Source organism: Aethalodelphis obliquidens, unplaced genomic scaffold, assembly GCF_003676395.1.
Source record: "Aethalodelphis obliquidens isolate GAN/ISIS:26980383/991018 unplaced genomic scaffold, ASM367639v1 scaffold3, whole genome shotgun sequence".
In the NCBI taxonomy this organism is placed as follows: Eukaryota; Metazoa; Chordata; class Mammalia; order Artiodactyla; family Delphinidae; genus Aethalodelphis; species Aethalodelphis obliquidens.
In genome coordinates, this window is record NW_020837947.1 from 77,296,778 (window position 1) to 77,315,750 (window position 18,973).

The window sequence follows — 18,973 nt, forward strand, 5'->3', positions numbered from 1 at the left end:
GGAGAATTGTTAAAAAAGATGTGCTCTTTTCTTCAACCCTACCGCATTTGCTTAAATGGTACAGCAATTGCTTTGCATTTATTGATCTCAGAATACCAAGAATGAAAACACTTTGCTTACGTTTCTTTTGTCTGTCTCCTAGATATTTTATATAGTTTTTACTTGGAGAAAAGAGTGAGGATATAGTTATAAAAATAGACAAATCAATAGCAACGATACTTGGGTCACAGGCTCTTGGAGAATGGGTCATATATGTATCTAGTCTTGCACAGTGTCTTATACAACAGTTTAAAGACGTATAGTTGCAGAAATGCATACTGAAAATGCTTCTATGTGTGCCAATAAAGTTTTACATTCTTTTGTGCATGTCAGTTGTGGGTAAAGAACAATGTGAAAAGTTCGAATGAACAAAATGCTGTTTCCCAGTAGATGTTCCTTTTAGCCTATGGGGTTTGTTGTCTTTGAGTTGACAACCTTTTTGCCACGTTAGTTTGTATTCCTTAATGCTAGATGGATTTATTAGTGTGTCATTTAAAAAATACATCACATGTATTTCAGAATGCTCTGTCAGTGCCTGGACTGATCTAGTGTTCCTTGTGGATGGCTCATGGAGTGTGGGAAGAAATAATTTCAAGTACATTTTAGACTTCATTGCTGCTCTTGTGTCTGCTTTTGATGTTGGGGAAGAGAAGACAAGGGTTGGAGTTGTTCAGTACAGCTCTGACACCAGGACGGAATTTAACTTAAATCAGTACTACCAACGGGATGAGCTACTTGCTGCAATTAAGAAAATTCCATACAAAGGTGGCAACACGATGACAGGTATGTTTTTACAAATTGTGGTATTGTTTAAGATAAATGAAGTATCTATTTGGGAAAGAAATGACGCATTGCCCAAATTATCATATGTTAAATAATTTTGAAATTAATCCCATAGCTTTGGATTTTGGTAAAATTGTGTCACGTGGAACTGAACATATTTCTTTTTCATTTCAGGGGAAGCCATCGATTACTTAATTAAAAATACTTTCACGGAATCTGCTGGATCAAGAGTTGGCTTTCCCAAAGTGGCAATTATTATTACCGATGGCAAATCCCAGGACGAAGTGGAAATTCCAGCAAGAGAGCTTCGCAGTATTGGGGTTGAAGTGTTCTCTTTGGGTAGGTCAAGTTTGGTTCAGTATTTTCATTTTAGAACTACTTTAATACTTAATGGCCAGGAAGATGAAGGGTTGATTCCTCGAGGAAGGATTCTTTCTCAAGGAAGGAAAGCAGTTTTTACTGCATTTGATAGTGTAGTGTTAATCCAAATCATTTTCGAGTAAAAGTTCTTCTTATCTATTTCTCTCACGTAACTCCTTTAGCATATGCATTAAGTAAGGCGGTATTCACATCCTTTGTCAACACTCTGCTTTTCAAAGAATGCTGGGCCAATGATTCTAATAAAGATCCTCCTCCTATTATCATTAAGTGTTTTTTATGTTTCCTCTCTTATGTAACACTTGAAGAATTCAGAGGGTTCCAGCTCATTCAGGACTCTGGAAGTACAAAGTATTATCTTTACAGATGGCAGGGACAAATGATGGCATGGTTGGCATGAGAGCCCACTCTGTTTTACCAACCAGCCTTTTGCCTCTTTGGCCATGTTACGTGAAATGGGAAAATGCTTTTGTCATTTCAACAGTTGCACATTCATTAGGACGCAAAACAATTCCAGTTTATGACTGAATAGGACTTGAAAATGTCTTTACTTCCCACACTTCCCTTCCCACATCCTTGTCCTTTTTTTTTTTTTAAGGCATTAAAGCCGCAGATGCAAAAGAACTCAAACAAATCGCCTCCACACCTTCCCTAAATCACGTTTTCAACGTGGCCAACTTCGATGCGATTGTGGACATCCAGAACGAGATCATCTCCCAGGTGTGCTCAGGTGTGGACGACCAGCTCGGGGAATTGGTCAGTGGAGAAGAAGGTGAGTGAATTGTTGGGTGTTCCCATGTGTCCCCCTCTTCCGTTACTTGAGAGCAGTTACGGCTTCACAGGCAGAGGGACATTTAGTTTAGCATTCTGGTTCTATTAAATGGCGAAGGAAAAGAGTTTCCGTCACCACACTCTGCAGAGTGTTTTCAGGGCTCTTAAGAATATTTCAAAGATCAGTCAGTTTGATCCTCCCACATTTGGAAAATGCTTCCATTTTATCAGTCATTGCTTTTAAGTACATGGGAGAGAGAAAAGACATTTCATAAGCATCCTTTGGAGTAATAAAAAGTCACAGTTTCCATAATTGTTCGCCTCTTAGCCTAAGAATTCGCAACTGATTAAAGATAAGTTCTAAAGAGCTACATCTTCAATCATATAAACTCCTTAATCTACAAACCCCAAGTATTTTGGCAATGTTATTATTATTTCATGGACTGAATCTCTTTCTTTGTTTTACTGCCTAATGTCTGATTGTTTGCTCTGCTTTATTACAAAATCCACCCCCGCCCATCTTTCCCCTGGTCAACCTCTCTTTACTCAGTCTTTTAAAACATTCACGTGTTTCACATTGACTAGGGTGTGTGTGCGAGGTTAGGCCAAAGTTTGGTTCTGCCCCCGTTTGAACTCTCCCTGGAAGGGGTGTGGGCTGCGTTGCAGTCTGTTTTGGGGCCTCTTCTCTCTGTTGCTGGCTATCGCCTGAGACTTCCGCTCCCCAGCACTGTCTCCGCATCAATCCAGAGCTTTGCCTAAACTTCCAGTTGGCACATCCATTGCTTTCCTCCCACTGCTTCTCACTTCTTTAGGCGTCATTTTTATGGACTACATCTGATGGCCTTCTTGAGAGGACAGTGGGTAACCTTGTACATATTTTATCATCCACTGTTGCGGCCTGACTTATAAAAACTTAGAACTATATCTTCTGGGAAACTGATTCCACTGGCAAGTCTAAAACTTGGAAGATTTGGTCTGAAATAGCTTAAAATACTTTGTTATCTGCTAAGTGTTGGATTGGCTGAAAAGTTCGTTCGGAACATCTTAACGGAAAATCCCGAACGAACTTTTTGGCCAGCCCAATACACGACTTTGTTCTACACTGAGTAAGGATAGAACATTTTTAGATGATCAGTACTTGCTTGTCAATATGCATGTTGTAAACCATTGTTTCACCCCTGTTTGGTGGCATTATGAACATAGCTGAACTTTTTTTCTTATCTTGAATAAGTGGAAATACAATTGCTTAAGATGATAAGAGCCTGTCATTTAAGAACTGCTGAATTCTTTATCTTTCTTGGCATATTATAAAGTATCTTAAATGTTACATTATTATGCTTATATTACTATTAAGAGAGAAAAACTTTCTAAAGCATTGAGTAAGTCATTGATTTAACAAATATTCATCAAGTGCTTCCTTTGGTACCTGAATAAAGGCAGTGAGTGTAATACCAAAACCAGAATGGAAAATCTTGGTCCCAGAGAATGAATTAGGCATCAGATGTCCTATTATTAATTTCTCCAAGGACTTCTTTTTCCCTAAACTTCTCATGTCTCTGATTAAAATTCAGGCACTGAGTCTCTTTCGGTTTGATGGGTACAGGTGGAAGTGGGGGACTGGGATTGGGGAACTTTTCCTGATGCATTCATGATTAATTCGAATAAGGAAAACTGAGGTGCAAACATGAAGACCTCATTCACAGGGCTGCATCTCACAGTTTTAAATCACTCTTCTGCTCATTATTTTGTAGTTGTTGAACCTCCTTCAAATTTGATTGCCACGGAAGTCTCATCAAAATACGTTAAGCTAAGTTGGAATCCATCTCCTAGCCCAGTGACTGGCTATAAAGTTCTCCTTACACCCATGACCGCAGGAAGCCGACAGCATGCTCTGAGTGTGGGTCCTCAGACGACCACACTCAATGTTCGTGACCTCTCAGCAGACACAGAATACCAGATCAGCGTTTCTGCCATGAAGGGACTGACATCCAGTGAACCGGTTTCAATAATGGAGAAGACTCAGCCAATGAAAATTCAAGTGGGTGAGTTAATGGGTGTATCACTGAGTCTGGAATACCTGAAGGTCCATTTAATAGTATGCTGGTTCAGGTTTACTTTTAAACAAAATGTTTGCAATAGTTTTCTTTTAAAGAAGGCTGCTTACTGAGAAAAGCAGGTACCGTAGGCCTTCCATATCTGAGGTTCTGTATCCACAGATTCAACCACTGTGTGGTCTGACGTTGGTTGACTCTGCAGATGCGGAATCCGCGGATCTGGACGGCTTACTTCCCTGTGCCATTTTATAGAATGGACGTGAGCATCCCTGGAGTTTGGTGTAGGGAAGGAGGTCCTGGAACCAATCCCCCAAGGATACAGAGGGACAGCTGTATCTATATTTTATTGATTAATTTGTATTTGTTGAACTTTAATGGGCTTTCTTTCTTTTTACAGAATGCTCACGTGGTGTGGATATAAAAGCCGATATTGTGTTTTTGGTTGATGGTTCCTATAGCATTGGGATTGCAAACTTTGTTAAAGTTAGAGCCTTTTTGGAAGTTCTCGTCAAAAGTTTTGAGATTTCACCAAATAGGGTACAGATAAGTCTTGTCCAGTACAGCCGGGATCCTCATACTGAGTTCACATTGAAAAAATTCACCAAAGTTGAAGATATAATCGAAGCAATAAACACCTTCCCCTACAGAGGAGGATCCACCAACACTGGGAAAGCAATGACTTACGTTAGAGAGAAAATATTTGTGCCGAGCAAGGGTTCAAGAAGCGACGTCCCAAAGGTCATGATTCTTATCACGGATGGAAAATCTTCCGATGCTTTCAGAGACCCAGCTATAAAACTAAGGAATTCAGATGTTGAAATCTTTGCAGTTGGTGTGAAGGATGCTGTTCGCTCAGAATTAGAAGCCATTGCCTCTCCTCCTGCTGAGACCCATGTGTTCACAGTGGAAGATTTTGATGCTTTTCAGAGGATATCTTTTGAACTCACACAGTCTATCTGTCTTAGAATTGAGCAAGAATTGGCAGCTATAAAGAAAAAAGGTCAGTAGGCTTTGTAAAGGAAAAGTTATCTCTTCATGAACACAGCATTTGTGCTTCTAAAATTGTGGATAATATGCTTTGTCAATTATTTTTATCTATAGGAAAAAGTAACCTTCCTATGTTATTGAGAAATACTGAACTTAACTCATTTAGCTCTGAGATATGACTTTCTCCTGGGTGTGGGTCAGGTATTTATTGGTGAAAAAGCTGTTTATCCTAAGAGTCATGAGCTGTTTTTGATCTTAGATCCTCAGTCAAGGCCGGGAACCAGCTTTATTAAACCCATTTGTCGCATCCAGTTCAATAACCACGAATTGAGTGTCTACCATGTGTTAGATGCTGAGCTAGTTGCTTTGAATCAAAGGTGACTGGAACATAGTCCTGGATCTTTGAATCCTCCTTATGCATTCTCTTTCCTGGACCATTTTTTGGGCATCCTTTCTCACATCTGGAATTCCCTATCCTTTTTTCTTCATTTGTCCAAATTCTGTTTTTCAACATTCGATTAAAAGTCCCATCTCTTTCATCAAGCTTCTTAATTGTTCTAGGGCTATAACACTTATCACTTATAGTCATTTGGCATTCAAATATACTACTTTCTTTTGTTAATAACTTTACACTCTCTTGTCTCTCCAATTTGATTGTATGTCCCCTAAGGACAGTGAGTGTGCCTTCAACATTGTGCCTTCCTATGATTTAGTTTAATAAATATTCTTTTGTTAGGAAAAAATTTTAAATTATTACTTTGAAATATCTGTCTACCACCAAAGGTTAACATCTGATTGCCCGGGATGAATGGGAACATTCTGATGGTTCATTTTAGGTCTGTTACTGTTTTAAGTATTCCAATTGTGGGCAGGACCATTCCATTAGTGCTTTGTCTTAGGAAGCTCAAAACTCTAATTCAGTCTTCACTGGTTATTTAAACACATAACTTAGTAGTATGAATGGTCGAGACAAATGATCAGGACCTCTTTGTGGGGCTGTGAGTGAGAGGCTTTCTGTTAGTGGTCTTGTGTGCAACGTTACTCAGTGCCTTGGTCTCAATGACCACTCTCCCACATGAGTGTAAGCCATTTGCAAAAGTGTGTAGTCATTAGGTCCATTTTTGCTTTATAGATTTAAAACTTTTAACTATGTCCTTTTTTTTTTTCCTTAACAGCTTATGTGCCTCCAAAGGACCTTAGTTTTTCTGAGGTGACTTCCTACAGTTTGAAAACCAGTTGGTCTCCTTCTGGAGAAAATGTTTTTTCATACCACATCACCTACAAGGAGGCTACTGGGGATGGTGAGGTGACAGTGGTGGAACCAGCCTCGAGCACCAGTGTCGTTCTCAGCAACTTGAAGCCAGAGACCCTGTACCTGGTCAATGTGACCGCGGAATACGAGGATGGCTTCAGTACACCCTTAGCTGGAGAGGAGACCACCGCAGAAGGTGTGAGAGGGTTCTCCACTGTTTTCCCCAAACTAACAGTTTATTGTAGAACAAAGTTACCATTTGAAATAACCATCTGCTCTATAGTCCAACACTGTGAATGCCCTCGTAAGATTCAGTACCTTTAAAACACAGCTACTCATAAATCTTTATTTATTTATTTATTATTTATTTATTATTTATTTTTCGCTGTGTTGGGTCTTCGTTTCTGTGCGAGGGCTTTCTCTAGTTGCGGCGAGCGGGCCTCTCACTGTCGCGGCCTCTCGTTGCGGAGCACAGGCTCCAGACGCGCAGTCTCAGTAGTTGTGGCTCACGGGCCTATTTGCTCTGTGGCACGTGGGATCTTCCCGGACCAGGGCTTGAACCTCTGTGTCCCCTGCATTGGCAGACAGATTCTCAACCACTGCGCCGCCAGGGAAGCCCTCATAAATCTTTTTAAAAAGAGAAAAACTCTTAAGTAAAAGACCCTAGATTTATTGTGATGAATTTGAGGTTGAGACATAGAGAACTGTTAATAATTATGGAACTAACTCTGGAAATACTGCTTATCTAGCATTTTCTGTCCCATGTACCAACAGTGTCGTGTTCAGATACTTCTGAAACTACCAAACTTCTGATGGCGAATATATATTACCAAATTTTTTTCTTTTTTAAAATTGTGGTAAAATATACATGTATATACGTAAAACATAAACTTGACCGTTTTAACCATTTCAAGTGTACATTTCAGTGACAATTAGTACATTCAATGGTTGTGCTAACATCACCACATTCATCTCCAGAACTTTTTCATCTTGCAAAACTGGAACTCTCTACCTGTTAAACAATAACTCTCCATTCCTGCTACCCTCTGTCCCCCCGACCATGGCAACAAACATTCTGCTTTCTGTTTCTATGAATTTGATGACTCTAGGTTTCCATGTGAGTGGAATCGTACAGTATTTGTCCTTTGGTGACTGGCTTATTTCACTTAGCCTAGTGTCCTCAGGGTTCATCAGTGTTTGTAGCATGTGTCAGAATGTTCTTTCTTCTATGACTGAATGATATTCTGTTGTATGTATATACCAACATCGGTGGACACTTGGGTTGCTTCCACCCCTTAGTTATTGTGGATAATGCTGCCAAGAACATGGATGTACAAAGTTTACCAGATATTTTAAGCAATATTTGTTTAGATGTGTCCACCTTACTGGATAGACTTGAATACTTTCTGATACATTTCTCTACATTTGACATTTAAAGGATTCCTGGTTAGCAGGCCAGCACCAGACAATTACTCTTGATATATACAGTGAATATTACAAGAGATATCAGTCATTCTTCTCCATTTTTATTCAGACAGAAGAGACTGAAACAGCAGCCTGAGGAATTTTAGTTACAAAGAAGTACTGGCTGACAGGGAGGGCATATGTTGATCTACTTGCTGATAAAAGCTAGAGAATCTTTTCTCCGAAAAAATTTTCAAATAAGATTGATTTTTCTTTTGTGCATGGTTTAGGTATATTTCTGCCTGAAGGCTAGTAGATAAACTAAATGGCCTAAGATGTCTTCTTGTCTTATGATTTTTGTGATAGTATAACCTAGCAGTCCACACGTAGGTATTTATGACTTTCTGATGATTTCTCTGTAATGCCCATACTGCGGCTTCATGAGCCTGGCCCTCTTTCTTCAGCACTTTGGGATGGGGATGGAACTATGCCTCAAGAAGAAATTGAAGTCTAAAGGGGTTGTGAATAGAGCCAACTGTATTCGTTTACACTCTAGTTTTCGGTCATTGGGTTACTACAATAGAATTTGGTAATACCTTTCCAATTCTGCTGCCTGTACTGAAATCTGAGATTTAGATTTTCTTTTGTCAATGAGGAAGTGTCTGATTCAACACCTTTATTAAACTAGCACTTATTGAGCTTCTGCCATGTGTCAGGTACTGATAATTGATGTGATAATTGTTTCCAAACAATGATAATTGTTTCCATGGCTTGTCTCATTTAACCGCCTCAGTAACCCTAGAGATAGTCACATTTTTACTGTTGGGTAATCTGAGACTCAAAATTACACATTAATTAAATTTCAGAGCCAGTATTCAAATCCATCAGTTTTGTTTTGACTAATTTAGTCTTTTTCCTTGCCATATTAAATGAATCATGGATGTAAGTCTGCCACCTGCCATTTCTTTCTTTTCTTGAGATATACAACTCCTTTTTCCCTGGAGTGGTCTATGGACGTGTTGGACATTTAGATAAACTTCTAATTGTATGTGAGGTGCATGCAGATCTATTGCACTGTGGTTTTACCCCAGTAGATTTAGTTCATCTCTCCTGACTGTGTTGTCCATATGAACAATTTGCTTCTTAAACAAAAAAGTCATTAAACCACAAAATCAAATGATGTTCTCATGTGGGCTTAACGAAAATTTCATTTAAGACTGAGTGTGTGGATGTTACTTACATTGTAGTTTAACCTCGGGATTTAGATTCAACTAGCATTCATTAGGTGCCTACAGTGTATTTGGTGTAACACATGTATGGTCTAATTATTCTCAAGGCAAATGACTGTGCAGATAAAAAAATGAATTGTGGGACTGATTGGATAAGAGAGTTTGTTCAAGTGGGTAAATGTGGTAGGCCTGGGTGTTAGGTATTATCTTCCTACTTTTCTGAGAAAATCTAGTAAGGGTGGAAGCCTTGTTACTTATGTTTGAAGAAACAGATTGTTTTTATTTTTGAATTTTATGTCAACATTAATTTACAATTTAATAGAGTATTTATGATATTAAAAGTTTACTGTTATATACCTCTTTATTTGATTAAAAAGTTGACAGTACTTCTTTTCTTTCTGGGTATCGTGGAGTGTTTGCTCTTTCAGAATCTAGTTAATATCTGGCTAAATGCATGCAGGAACCAGGATGTTTGTCAAAAAACTGCTCATGGATTTGCTGAGAGAAATGCTATAATTTAATGATCAAAAACTAGTGTTTTATTTTTCACATAAGATCAGTCAACTTATTATTTTTTAAATTTCAGTAAAAGGAGCACCTCGAAACCTAAAGGTGACGGATGAGACTACAGATAGCTTTAAAATTACCTGGACTCAGGCTCCGGGGAGAGTCTTAAGGTATCGAATTATCTATAGACCAGTTGCTGGTGGAGAAAGCAAAGAGGTTACCAGCCCAGCCAATCAGAGGAGGAGAACACTGGAGAACCTGACTCCAGACACAAAATATGAAGTATCTGTAATTCCTGAATATTTCTCAGGATCTGGCTCTCCGTTGACTGGAAATGCAGCCACTGAAGAAGGTAGAGGAAATGTGCTCATCATTTGGTAACAACTGAAATCTTAGACTGTAGGAGCAGCTTTGGACAACTATGCAGATGCTATGAGCCATGAGACACTTTGTCTCAATTATCTGAGTATCTTCGATGGTAGTCCTATTAGACTTGACTTACTCAAATGTTTGACTTACTCATGACAGCATTTATTGGTGTCAAAAGAACCTGAATGCTATGAGATGGTCCAAATATTCTTTTAAAATAATATTATTAAATATTCTAATATAAACTGAAGGATGACGGGATTAAAAATCAAACCATTATGTACCATTGAGAGGGATTACATATCATTTCTTCAGGAAGATTTAAGAATATTAACATGTTTTTATTTAAATGGAATGGTTAGGCTCCTAGGATAGATTCTGATATTAGTTGCAAATTATTAATATTTAATGTGTGGTTTCATTGAGGAAAATTAAGACACTGTTAATTTTCATTTTATTCCTTATCTTTAAAGTTTTTTAAAAATAATAATAACTACACATTAACAATAATGAAGTTATTAAGCAACTATTTGTATCAGGTTCTGTGCAAAGAGCTTTTCATATATTATCTCATTTAATCCCTGCATAGAATCTATGAAGTTGTTACTTTTTTATCCTAGTTCTACAAAAAAAATTGAGGCCAAGGGAACTAAATAATAGCTCAGAGTCATGTTGCTCATACGTGGTGAATCTGAGTTTGTGGACTTTATTGCCCTTGTGCAGACACGTTCTAGCTGGGCCTGCGTCACTACTTCCCTCCTGGTGCAGCCTAGCTAAATAGCCTCTCCTGCAGAGACATTTTCTCTTTCCACCTGCTCTCTTCCTCCTCTCTTCCCTCTGGGAAGTCACTTCTGTTTCACTCTTTCCAGTTGGGGACCTAGGGCTCTTTGTGCCAGGCACCAGAAAAAGACCCAATGATGCTTCACCTTTCTATTTTCTGGAGTTAAAGTGGCTGGAGATGTGTGCCTGGTGGGGAGAGTCATAGACTTGGGTGCCTTGAGACCCTTCAGAGACCACATGGCCACTCTACCAGGAAAGGCATGAAAAGCCAAACATAGTTGCAAAGAGATGGGCAGCCCTTGAGTTTTATCCAAGACTTGACCTCGCTTGGGCTGTTTCCTCTCATATATTTTTTTCTAGGGACGGCATTATTTTTATCATTTATCATTTTTATCACATTGGTGTATTTCATGGCCATCACATTTAGACGTTCATAGCATTATGCTAACCTTTTTATTGATAATTTCTTAGCAGAGTTAAAATCTCCATTGTGATACTAATCAGCACGTATACATTTTATAGTGCTTTGTTCCACTTTTAGAGAAAACATTGAAGTTTTTACATGAAAGATTCTAACATGAAAGACCTTAGAATGTGTAAATACAGAAGAGGAATTAGATGGCTTTTGCTTTGTTTCTACTGACACATAGGGACCAATTTAGAGATGCTTAAACTCTTCTGGCCAGTCAATAGTTATGATAGCCATAATCTCACCTAGGATATAAATTTGATTTTATACATATATATATAAAGCAACAAAGTGTATTTTAAGTCATTTTATTAAATAATGAGTTTTGATGTTGTTGTTATTTTTTAATGAAGTTAGAGGGAACCCAAGAGATTTAAGAGTTTCTGACCCTACGACATCAACTATGAAATTATCTTGGACTGGGGCACCAGGAAAAGTGAAACGGTATCTCGTCACATACACCCCCGTGGCAGGAGGCGAGACTCAAGAGGTCACTGTGAAGGGAGACACAGCCAATACTGTCCTGAGAGGATTAAACGAAGGGACACAGTATGCCTTATCTGTGACAGCCTTGTATGCGTCCGGGGCTGGAGATGCCCTTTTTGGAGAAGGGGCAACGCTTGAAGGTAATTACTGTCATATTGTATAGAAATCCCTGAGCTTGCTTGCGATCGCATTTAGGGAGCTTAAAATGTTTTCAGAGAATGAAATCTGGGAGTGTGCGATCCTTTTTCTTAAAAGGAATTTGTACTGAAAAATAAGTAGTCATAAAACTGCCTCTTATTCAGAGACGTAGAATGTAAGCTACTGAAACAATTAAATTTGGTTGGGGAGAAGTGTATTGGGGAGCTGAGCGCATGGTGAGGCCGTAGAAATGTGTCTGCAGTGCCATGGGCTGGTTAAATGGAGAATAGGTGTGTGACACTTGGGTGGGAAGGGGCCTTGGGAAACATTTGCGGAGGAAGCGGGTTTGGATTGCCCAACGTAACACAGCTGCTGTCATCACCCAGGAGCAGGCGGAAACCTTTTTTGACTCTCAGCCTCTTTTCATGCACCATGCATATAAGCATTCATAATAGCTTGAAAAATGTGAGAATCCAAGTTACTGTTTATTTGTTTTCTAAATGATCTCTAAAGTTCAGTTCAGTGTTAGAAGTTCAAAGTTAATGCAGTACTTAGTGAGAACCATCGAGACCGGAGCTGTTTCCTTGGTTCTCTGGAGTTCATTTTCAGAGGCCTGCATATTTCTTAGACTCTTTTGAACTACAATGGTAGCTTAGATTTGACTCACCACAACCACAAGTAAGTCCTGTGTGAGAGAAGATACAAATGTAACTTAACCACAATGAGAATAGATTGTAGTGTTACAAAGAATTATCCGTGGATGGTTACAATGATGACTCAGTTCCATAGCTGGGGGCCTAAATGGGAGATCAGGTATAGCTTTCCTTTTGTTATCACCATCTTTTCTATGACTTATTTAAAATAATTGTAGGAAGAAAATAAATCCGAAGTATCTTTTGTAATGTGAGATCACAGTGATATTAGGCAAAATGTCCATCAAATTTAGTGGATCCAGGAGCTTGGAGGACTGTATATGTTATGATTGACAGGGACGAGGCCTACAAGAGGCAGTTTTGATTAAAACGTCAAGACTTAGTCAAGAAATAAGAACAGATAGACAAAAACATTCTAATCAAAATTCTATCTCTAATAGTCATCAAGAGTTTAAGTCCACTACTCTGTGAGATTTATTATTAGAAGAGGATTTAAACGAAAGATTAAATATCAGTGCGTAAAGTACTGATTATCAGAAGAGTCCTGGTTTGGCTACCTTGCCATGTGACTTTGAAATAATCCCTTAACCCTGCTGAGCCTCAGTTTACCCATCTATAAAGAGGGGATGACCACTGTTCCCCCTTCCTCCCAGACTTACTGTGGAGATCAAATGGGAGAATGTAAGTGAAACGCTTTGGCAACTCTAAATAAAATACCCCACGTATATGAAATTCATCAAGGGGAAACAACATTCACTTTAGAACTGATATCTAAAAATACAGCTTTTGTAAGTATTTCAAAGATATTGATTGGTTACTCTAAAGTTTTGAAAATAATGAGAGGAATGGAAATTGCCTTAATTACGGAGACATAATCCAAACAACAAAAGCATGTGATCTTCATATCTGGGGCAACGTTCAGCATTTCTGAGAAGATTGTCCTTTTCTTTTGACCTTTGAAGTTCTCTTTCTCATGTGCTTTCTACAGGCTTTCAACATAGATTATTCATAGGATTTTTTAAGGATCAACTTTTGAGCTTTCATTTTTATAGAATAGTTGGAGATTATATTTGCGAACATTTCTCCCTTAGAAAGGATATCTTAGAAATAATGTAATAGTTTTACTTCTGCTTGTACCTTTTAACCTGCTCAAATTCTGCATTTCTTACTTTAAAAATATATTTATATTCAGTCAAAAATCTTGATTCTAAAGATTAAGGCATCTTTACTAAGAATAACGTATTACCAATTTTTAGAAGGTAAGATGCACATTTTAACTTAACAGCAAACATATACTACTGGGTGATGATTTTTCTAGGCCAGGTGTATAGCTAAACTGTTTATAATTTTATGCCTTTGCGCATGTGGTATAGAAAATCTAACAACTTGTATGCATGTGTGAGTGTGCACACACATGTGTCTGATCAGAAATAATCTCGACGGGAGATGCACAGGTAGTAAAATAAATTAAAAAATTACTGCTTCCCATTCCCTGAGAAGGAGGAAAGCTAGAGGATTTGCAAGTTCCCTTTAAAAATATAGTTAATTCATAACTAAATTGTAAGAGTAGATTTTTTTCCATTGACACCGAAGCTCTTTACTATAGTGAAGGATTAGAGAAATTGCCACCAGCCTGATTTTATTAACATATTTATCTCATTGCACGATGTGTGGTAAACTTGAGGAATATGTGAAAGCATAGTTGTGACTAAGTGAAAATAATAGAAGGTTTTTGCCCCTGGTTATTCTATTTCATTTTATTATATTAACCTAGCCAAATCCACATACCATATACAGGAATAGGATATGATGGTAAATGCAGGGAATGGAAAGCCCAGAAACAGAGCCAGGCAACTGCTTTTGAGGGTTGCTGTTTTTCTAATCTGTTTTTCTCTGGGGAGAGGAGGTGGTTAGAGCAGACCTTGAAGGAATGTTTCTTCCGTCCAGTGGCATGGTTCAGCCAGCAAGGGCATTCTGTGGGTAGAAAACTGTATAGATTGACTGAAGTGCATTCTATTCAATTAAAAAAGAATGAAAAAAAATAATTAGTGTGGTCTACAACCATCCCTAACTTGAATCTGTTTCCTAGTGCTTTCTTGAAATGTCGCCAATGATCAGAAAATTCCCCTGTCCCTGGAAGAGAGATTTATTAGCATTGGCGTTGGGGAAGTTCATGGTTGGCCCCAGTACCGTATGAAACAGAATCACAGAGGCAGAGTTCATTACCATTTCAGATCCAGACTTCGGAGGGATCTGAGCACAAACTATTAGGTTTGATTAACATTGTTTCTTTCTCCTGTTGTTGTTAAAGTGGGTTTAATGTAATTACTAAAACAATGCTGTACATGTAAATGAACTTTAAGTCTTGAAAGAACTTTTGGTTGTCACTGTTAGTGTTTACAGAGAGGCAAACCTGCCCTTATAAACCTCGAAATGAATAATGCCCATTTTAATTCAGAGATTTACCACAAGTGAATGAAAATTTCAGTTTTGGAATAATACAGTTCTTTTATTTTTGAGTGTGTTTTTTGGCTATGGAAAAGATGATTTTTTCAGAATTTCCTTTGTTTCAGTTGCCATAGCACCTCTCCAGTGTCCTACACATGAATGGCTTCCTATACATCAAACCAAGCTAACTCAGCTGACATTCTGTTACAATGAGGTTTTTAGCACATCACAGGAATTCTTCTGCAAGATGTTGATTCTTCTGCAAGATGGGGCCCCTCCAAGATGGACTAAATAAGGCCTCTATGTTATCCTAGATTTACTGCTGTCTCATAATTTGAAAGATCATACATTCTGGGTATAACAACTCTGATGTTTCCAGGGAACTTTAGCACAATCACCAAACAGTAATTCATATTTTCTTTTCTGCACATCAATGGCTTATCAGAGAAAAATCTGTATTACGTCAGAGAGGTGACACTTAACGGAAGAAATCTCACCCGGGCTTTGAGGTTGAAGGTCCATTTGATTGTTTAGGGGTTTTCTAGAACTATGTGCTGCTTAAAGTAATTAAGTTAACTGATCAATAGTGAACTTTGTCCTTTGGAATGGTGACTCCAAGTCGTTGGTTGTAAGTCAAGTGTGTTTCCACATGAACGTTATCCAGAGCAGGTCTTCTGTATTCTGCTGTGGAAAGTTGGATGACTCTGAGCTGAGCTCTAACGGAAAAGACAACTTGATTCAGAAGAGGGTTTACATTGCATTTTCAATTTAACTTCTATTTTTGAAAGTGGTATGTGAAGCTCAATGAAAGCCGGCTGGAACAATCTATAAGGTGAAAATAGAGTTTCATTTCATAATGATTAATATTTCAGTTATCATCATTGGCTAATTTGTGTATAATTATATTTGAATTGGATGACGATTTGCTTTTTAGAAAGCAAATGGAAAAGAGCTGAGGAAATGTAGGAAAGTTACTTAAATGAGGCCTTAGTTCTTTGGCCTCATCTGTGGAAAAAGTAGAATCAACCCCTTGTGGATGTTCAGATCATGAGAAATGCACCTGTCTAATTACTTGTCTCAGCAGCACAGAGATGCATGCACGCAGGCACCAGAAATGATGCCTTTTGAATATATGTGAGTATGTTCTGTAATCAGATCAGAAATACTGAGTATCAAAATTTCAAAAACTGATGAATTTTGTTTGTTTAAATTTATGACAGAAAAGCATTGTTATTCCTTGCATCTATCCTGGTACTATACTGGGCAGAACAGAGTAGAAAGGAGAACTATTGAGAAGGAATCAAAGGAATAGAGATGAAGGAATGCCGTCATTGCAGAAGATGACTTGTTTGAAACGATTGCCGGAAATTCTATTCCCAGAGGTAAAAGTAATATGCAAAGTGCAGGCATATGGTTCAGAACAGCAGAAAACAAGTACCATGAGATTGAATTATTGAAAACAATGTCACTTAGGTAAAAAACATGAACAAACCCAAACATCATAAAACATATATTTGTAAGTCTTGGGGCAAAGGGAGAAGAGGAACTCAAAACAGGGGAGCCTTTGCTGGTGCAGAAGTGGGTCCACGTTTGGGGAAACGTGGAGACAAAGTGGCAAAAAGGTCTCCTGGAGTTGGTTTCTGCTCACTGCCACCGTTTCTATGTCTTCCCCTTTTGAAGAATGGTAACCTTTGCTGGACAGAGGCTATATACTGGTCTTCTTACATCTTTCTTATTCCTCTCTCTTTCCTCTTCCTTCCCAGGTACACTAAAAAGAGACTCTCGCAAACCCTCTCCAAGCCAAATAATCTCTTTCTGTAGCTACTGATGTCCGAAGTTCCATAGTATGAGGACAAAACCTCCAATTCAATATATTAAACCAAAGCAAATGCCTGGCTAGGTAACCCTTGGGTCAAACCTCATTCACAGGGAAATGTGATCAACGCTTGAAGAAGCAGCATGCATTGAGAGCCTTTTGACGCAGGATAGAGGGGAGGAGACAGCGGTGAACATCCCACTCATGTTATGGGATGGAAAGGGTGTGATGAGAGGCTTCAGTCGACTTCTCCGTTCTCCGAGGGTCAGCCTTGGGCACGTGCCACTACCTAAAGAGTGACTTGTGTGTGGCCGTAGACCCATGTGATATAGACACCATCCCGCCGTCCCACACAGCGTCCCGGTGTCCGCCAATTTTGACCAGCTTTGCTGTAATCACACCGGCCTTTATTTCACCACACCTGTCTCTCATTTCAGAGTGAGAGCGAATGTGCGGGTTCCTTCCCACACTGACCAAACAACTTCCAAATAAAAGCCCCCAAATGAGAAAAGGGTAGAGGATCGTGGAGGAATTAGGATCACAGAGGAGATTGAAAAGATTTTTAGAAAGCATCAGGGCTCAGGCACATCTCCAGATACTCCAATTTAATCGACCTGGGCATGGCCGAGCCTGTAGCTGTCTGGGTGATTCTGTGTATCTGATCAGGTCCAGTCCAATTATTGCGTTGCTGAGGGTCCCAGGGCCCCAGGAGGTGACGGCCTGCTCACCAGGTCCCCAGACCAGCCTGCCAGTCATATCACAGGGTGAACTCAACTGCTGCTTTTCTTGTAAGTTAATATTTGGCCAAGCCAAGTTTCCATTTTTTAAAACTTCAAGGGTTATAGGTCTGATAAAATAGACTTGTCACGAGTACATCATATTCTCAAGATTCTTGGGTGTAGTGCAACAGCTGGAAAACCCAACTCCCCCGCTTTTTGGAGCAAAACTGTTTTTCAATGCATTTGACAACAGTATAAACTTAATATTTAGGATTATTTTTATCAAATTGACTGACTGACATAACAAGAAATCCATTGAAGCAGTTTATCTGTTCAATCTTGGCTTCTGATTTGAGGTGTCTTTTTTCTTTCTTTGGGTTCCATATTTCTTTGTCATGAACGTGCAGTGTTGCAGTACCAGTACCTGCCAGCAATGCCTTTATGCGCGAGGCAGAAACTATAATTTTCTGAGGATGTTTTTCTGTGATTGAGAATTTACTTAGTGTTCACTTGAATTAGTGTTGTCATGCCATTAACTGGAACTCAGGAATATTTTTCAGCTAATATTTTATTTGAATCTTAAAAAGTGGTTTTACAGATTCTTTCCAGGACGTTGACAAACCTTGCAAAGGCCTTTACTGCAGTTTTACTAATATTTTGTTCTAGCTTTCCAGGTCTTGAGAGTGTTAACATAGTTGATTAAAATCCACGGGAATACATGTCTCGTGAGCTAGCCTTCTTTTGTTTGTAGCCCAGAAGTATCTTTGTGAATGTATTTTTGCTTCAACCACAGTTCCCTTCCTATTATTTTTCTCACAGTGAAATCATCAGCCTGTGTTTGTGAGATTGATGTCGTGTTGCCATGGAAATAAACAATGTCACAAATTCGGTGCTATAGAAAGTAGGGAGAAAAACAGGCTGAGAAGCATAACCTTTGGGAAAACTAGAAACTAAAATTATTGTTTGTAAATTACTGCAGTGTTAATTTGGAAGATAATTCCCATGTTCTAAGCTAACTTTGTCTTATACTTTTCGGGAATGTTATTAATGCAGCTCGTTAGCTCACTTAATTTCAGAATCACTTTCAAGTACTTTCACGTATTATTTCACCACAGTTGTTGCTAACTGCAACTTAGGAAATTTAAGTGAAGAGGCACATATGAAAAAAAGGATGTAGTGTATATCAAGCAGAGGAAACATGCTGCAGATTTAAAACTTAGAGACCAGTAGTTGCGCTATCGATGATCAAAACAAAGTAAAAAGCAAAAAAACAAACCCAACAACCAAGTCAAACCCAACCCAACCCAACCCAACCAAAGAAACAGTTTGTTTATGTTCCTGTAAATAGAGAAGATGTAAAGATGTGTGACCATTTAAGTAGCAAATACAATTAAAGAAGACCTTCAAATGAAGATTAACCTCAAGTACTGGGGGAAATAAGTCAGTATGTTCTTGAAAATAAATACTCTAGGTTGCAGTGAAATATGTAACTAATTTCCCTCCAGAGATGAGATGTCCTGTCAGCAGTTGAAGTTATTTATAATGGAGTTAGAATTTTCCATTTCATCTTGGGGTCTGGTAGGATGCCCAGCTCCCATTTTATTTATTTTTCCCTCTGTAATCTACCATATATGATAGTTTTTTGTCCACTAAGATTTCTTTTTCATTTAATGTTATCTTTATGTACTGAA

General features: G+C 38.6%; 1 protein-coding gene across 3 annotated transcripts in view; it reads left to right on the forward strand.

The window, feature by feature from the left end:
• The window catches only part of COL12A1 (collagen type XII alpha 1 chain), a 114,827-nt gene that overhangs the window by 14,695 nt on the left and 81,159 nt on the right, over nt 1-18,973 (forward strand). For all 3 annotated transcript variants that reach the window (XM_027092305.1, XM_027092313.1, XM_027092322.1), the window contains exons 6-13: nt 559-822; nt 997-1,161; nt 1,799-1,972; nt 3,723-4,013; nt 4,423-5,025; nt 6,188-6,460; nt 9,484-9,756; nt 11,376-11,648. In XM_027092305.1, the coding sequence (XP_026948106.1) occupies nt 559-822; nt 997-1,161; nt 1,799-1,972; nt 3,723-4,013; nt 4,423-5,025; nt 6,188-6,460; nt 9,484-9,756; nt 11,376-11,648 (2,316 nt within the window). The remainder of the gene's footprint in view (nt 1-558; nt 823-996; nt 1,162-1,798; nt 1,973-3,722; nt 4,014-4,422; nt 5,026-6,187; nt 6,461-9,483; nt 9,757-11,375; nt 11,649-18,973) is intronic.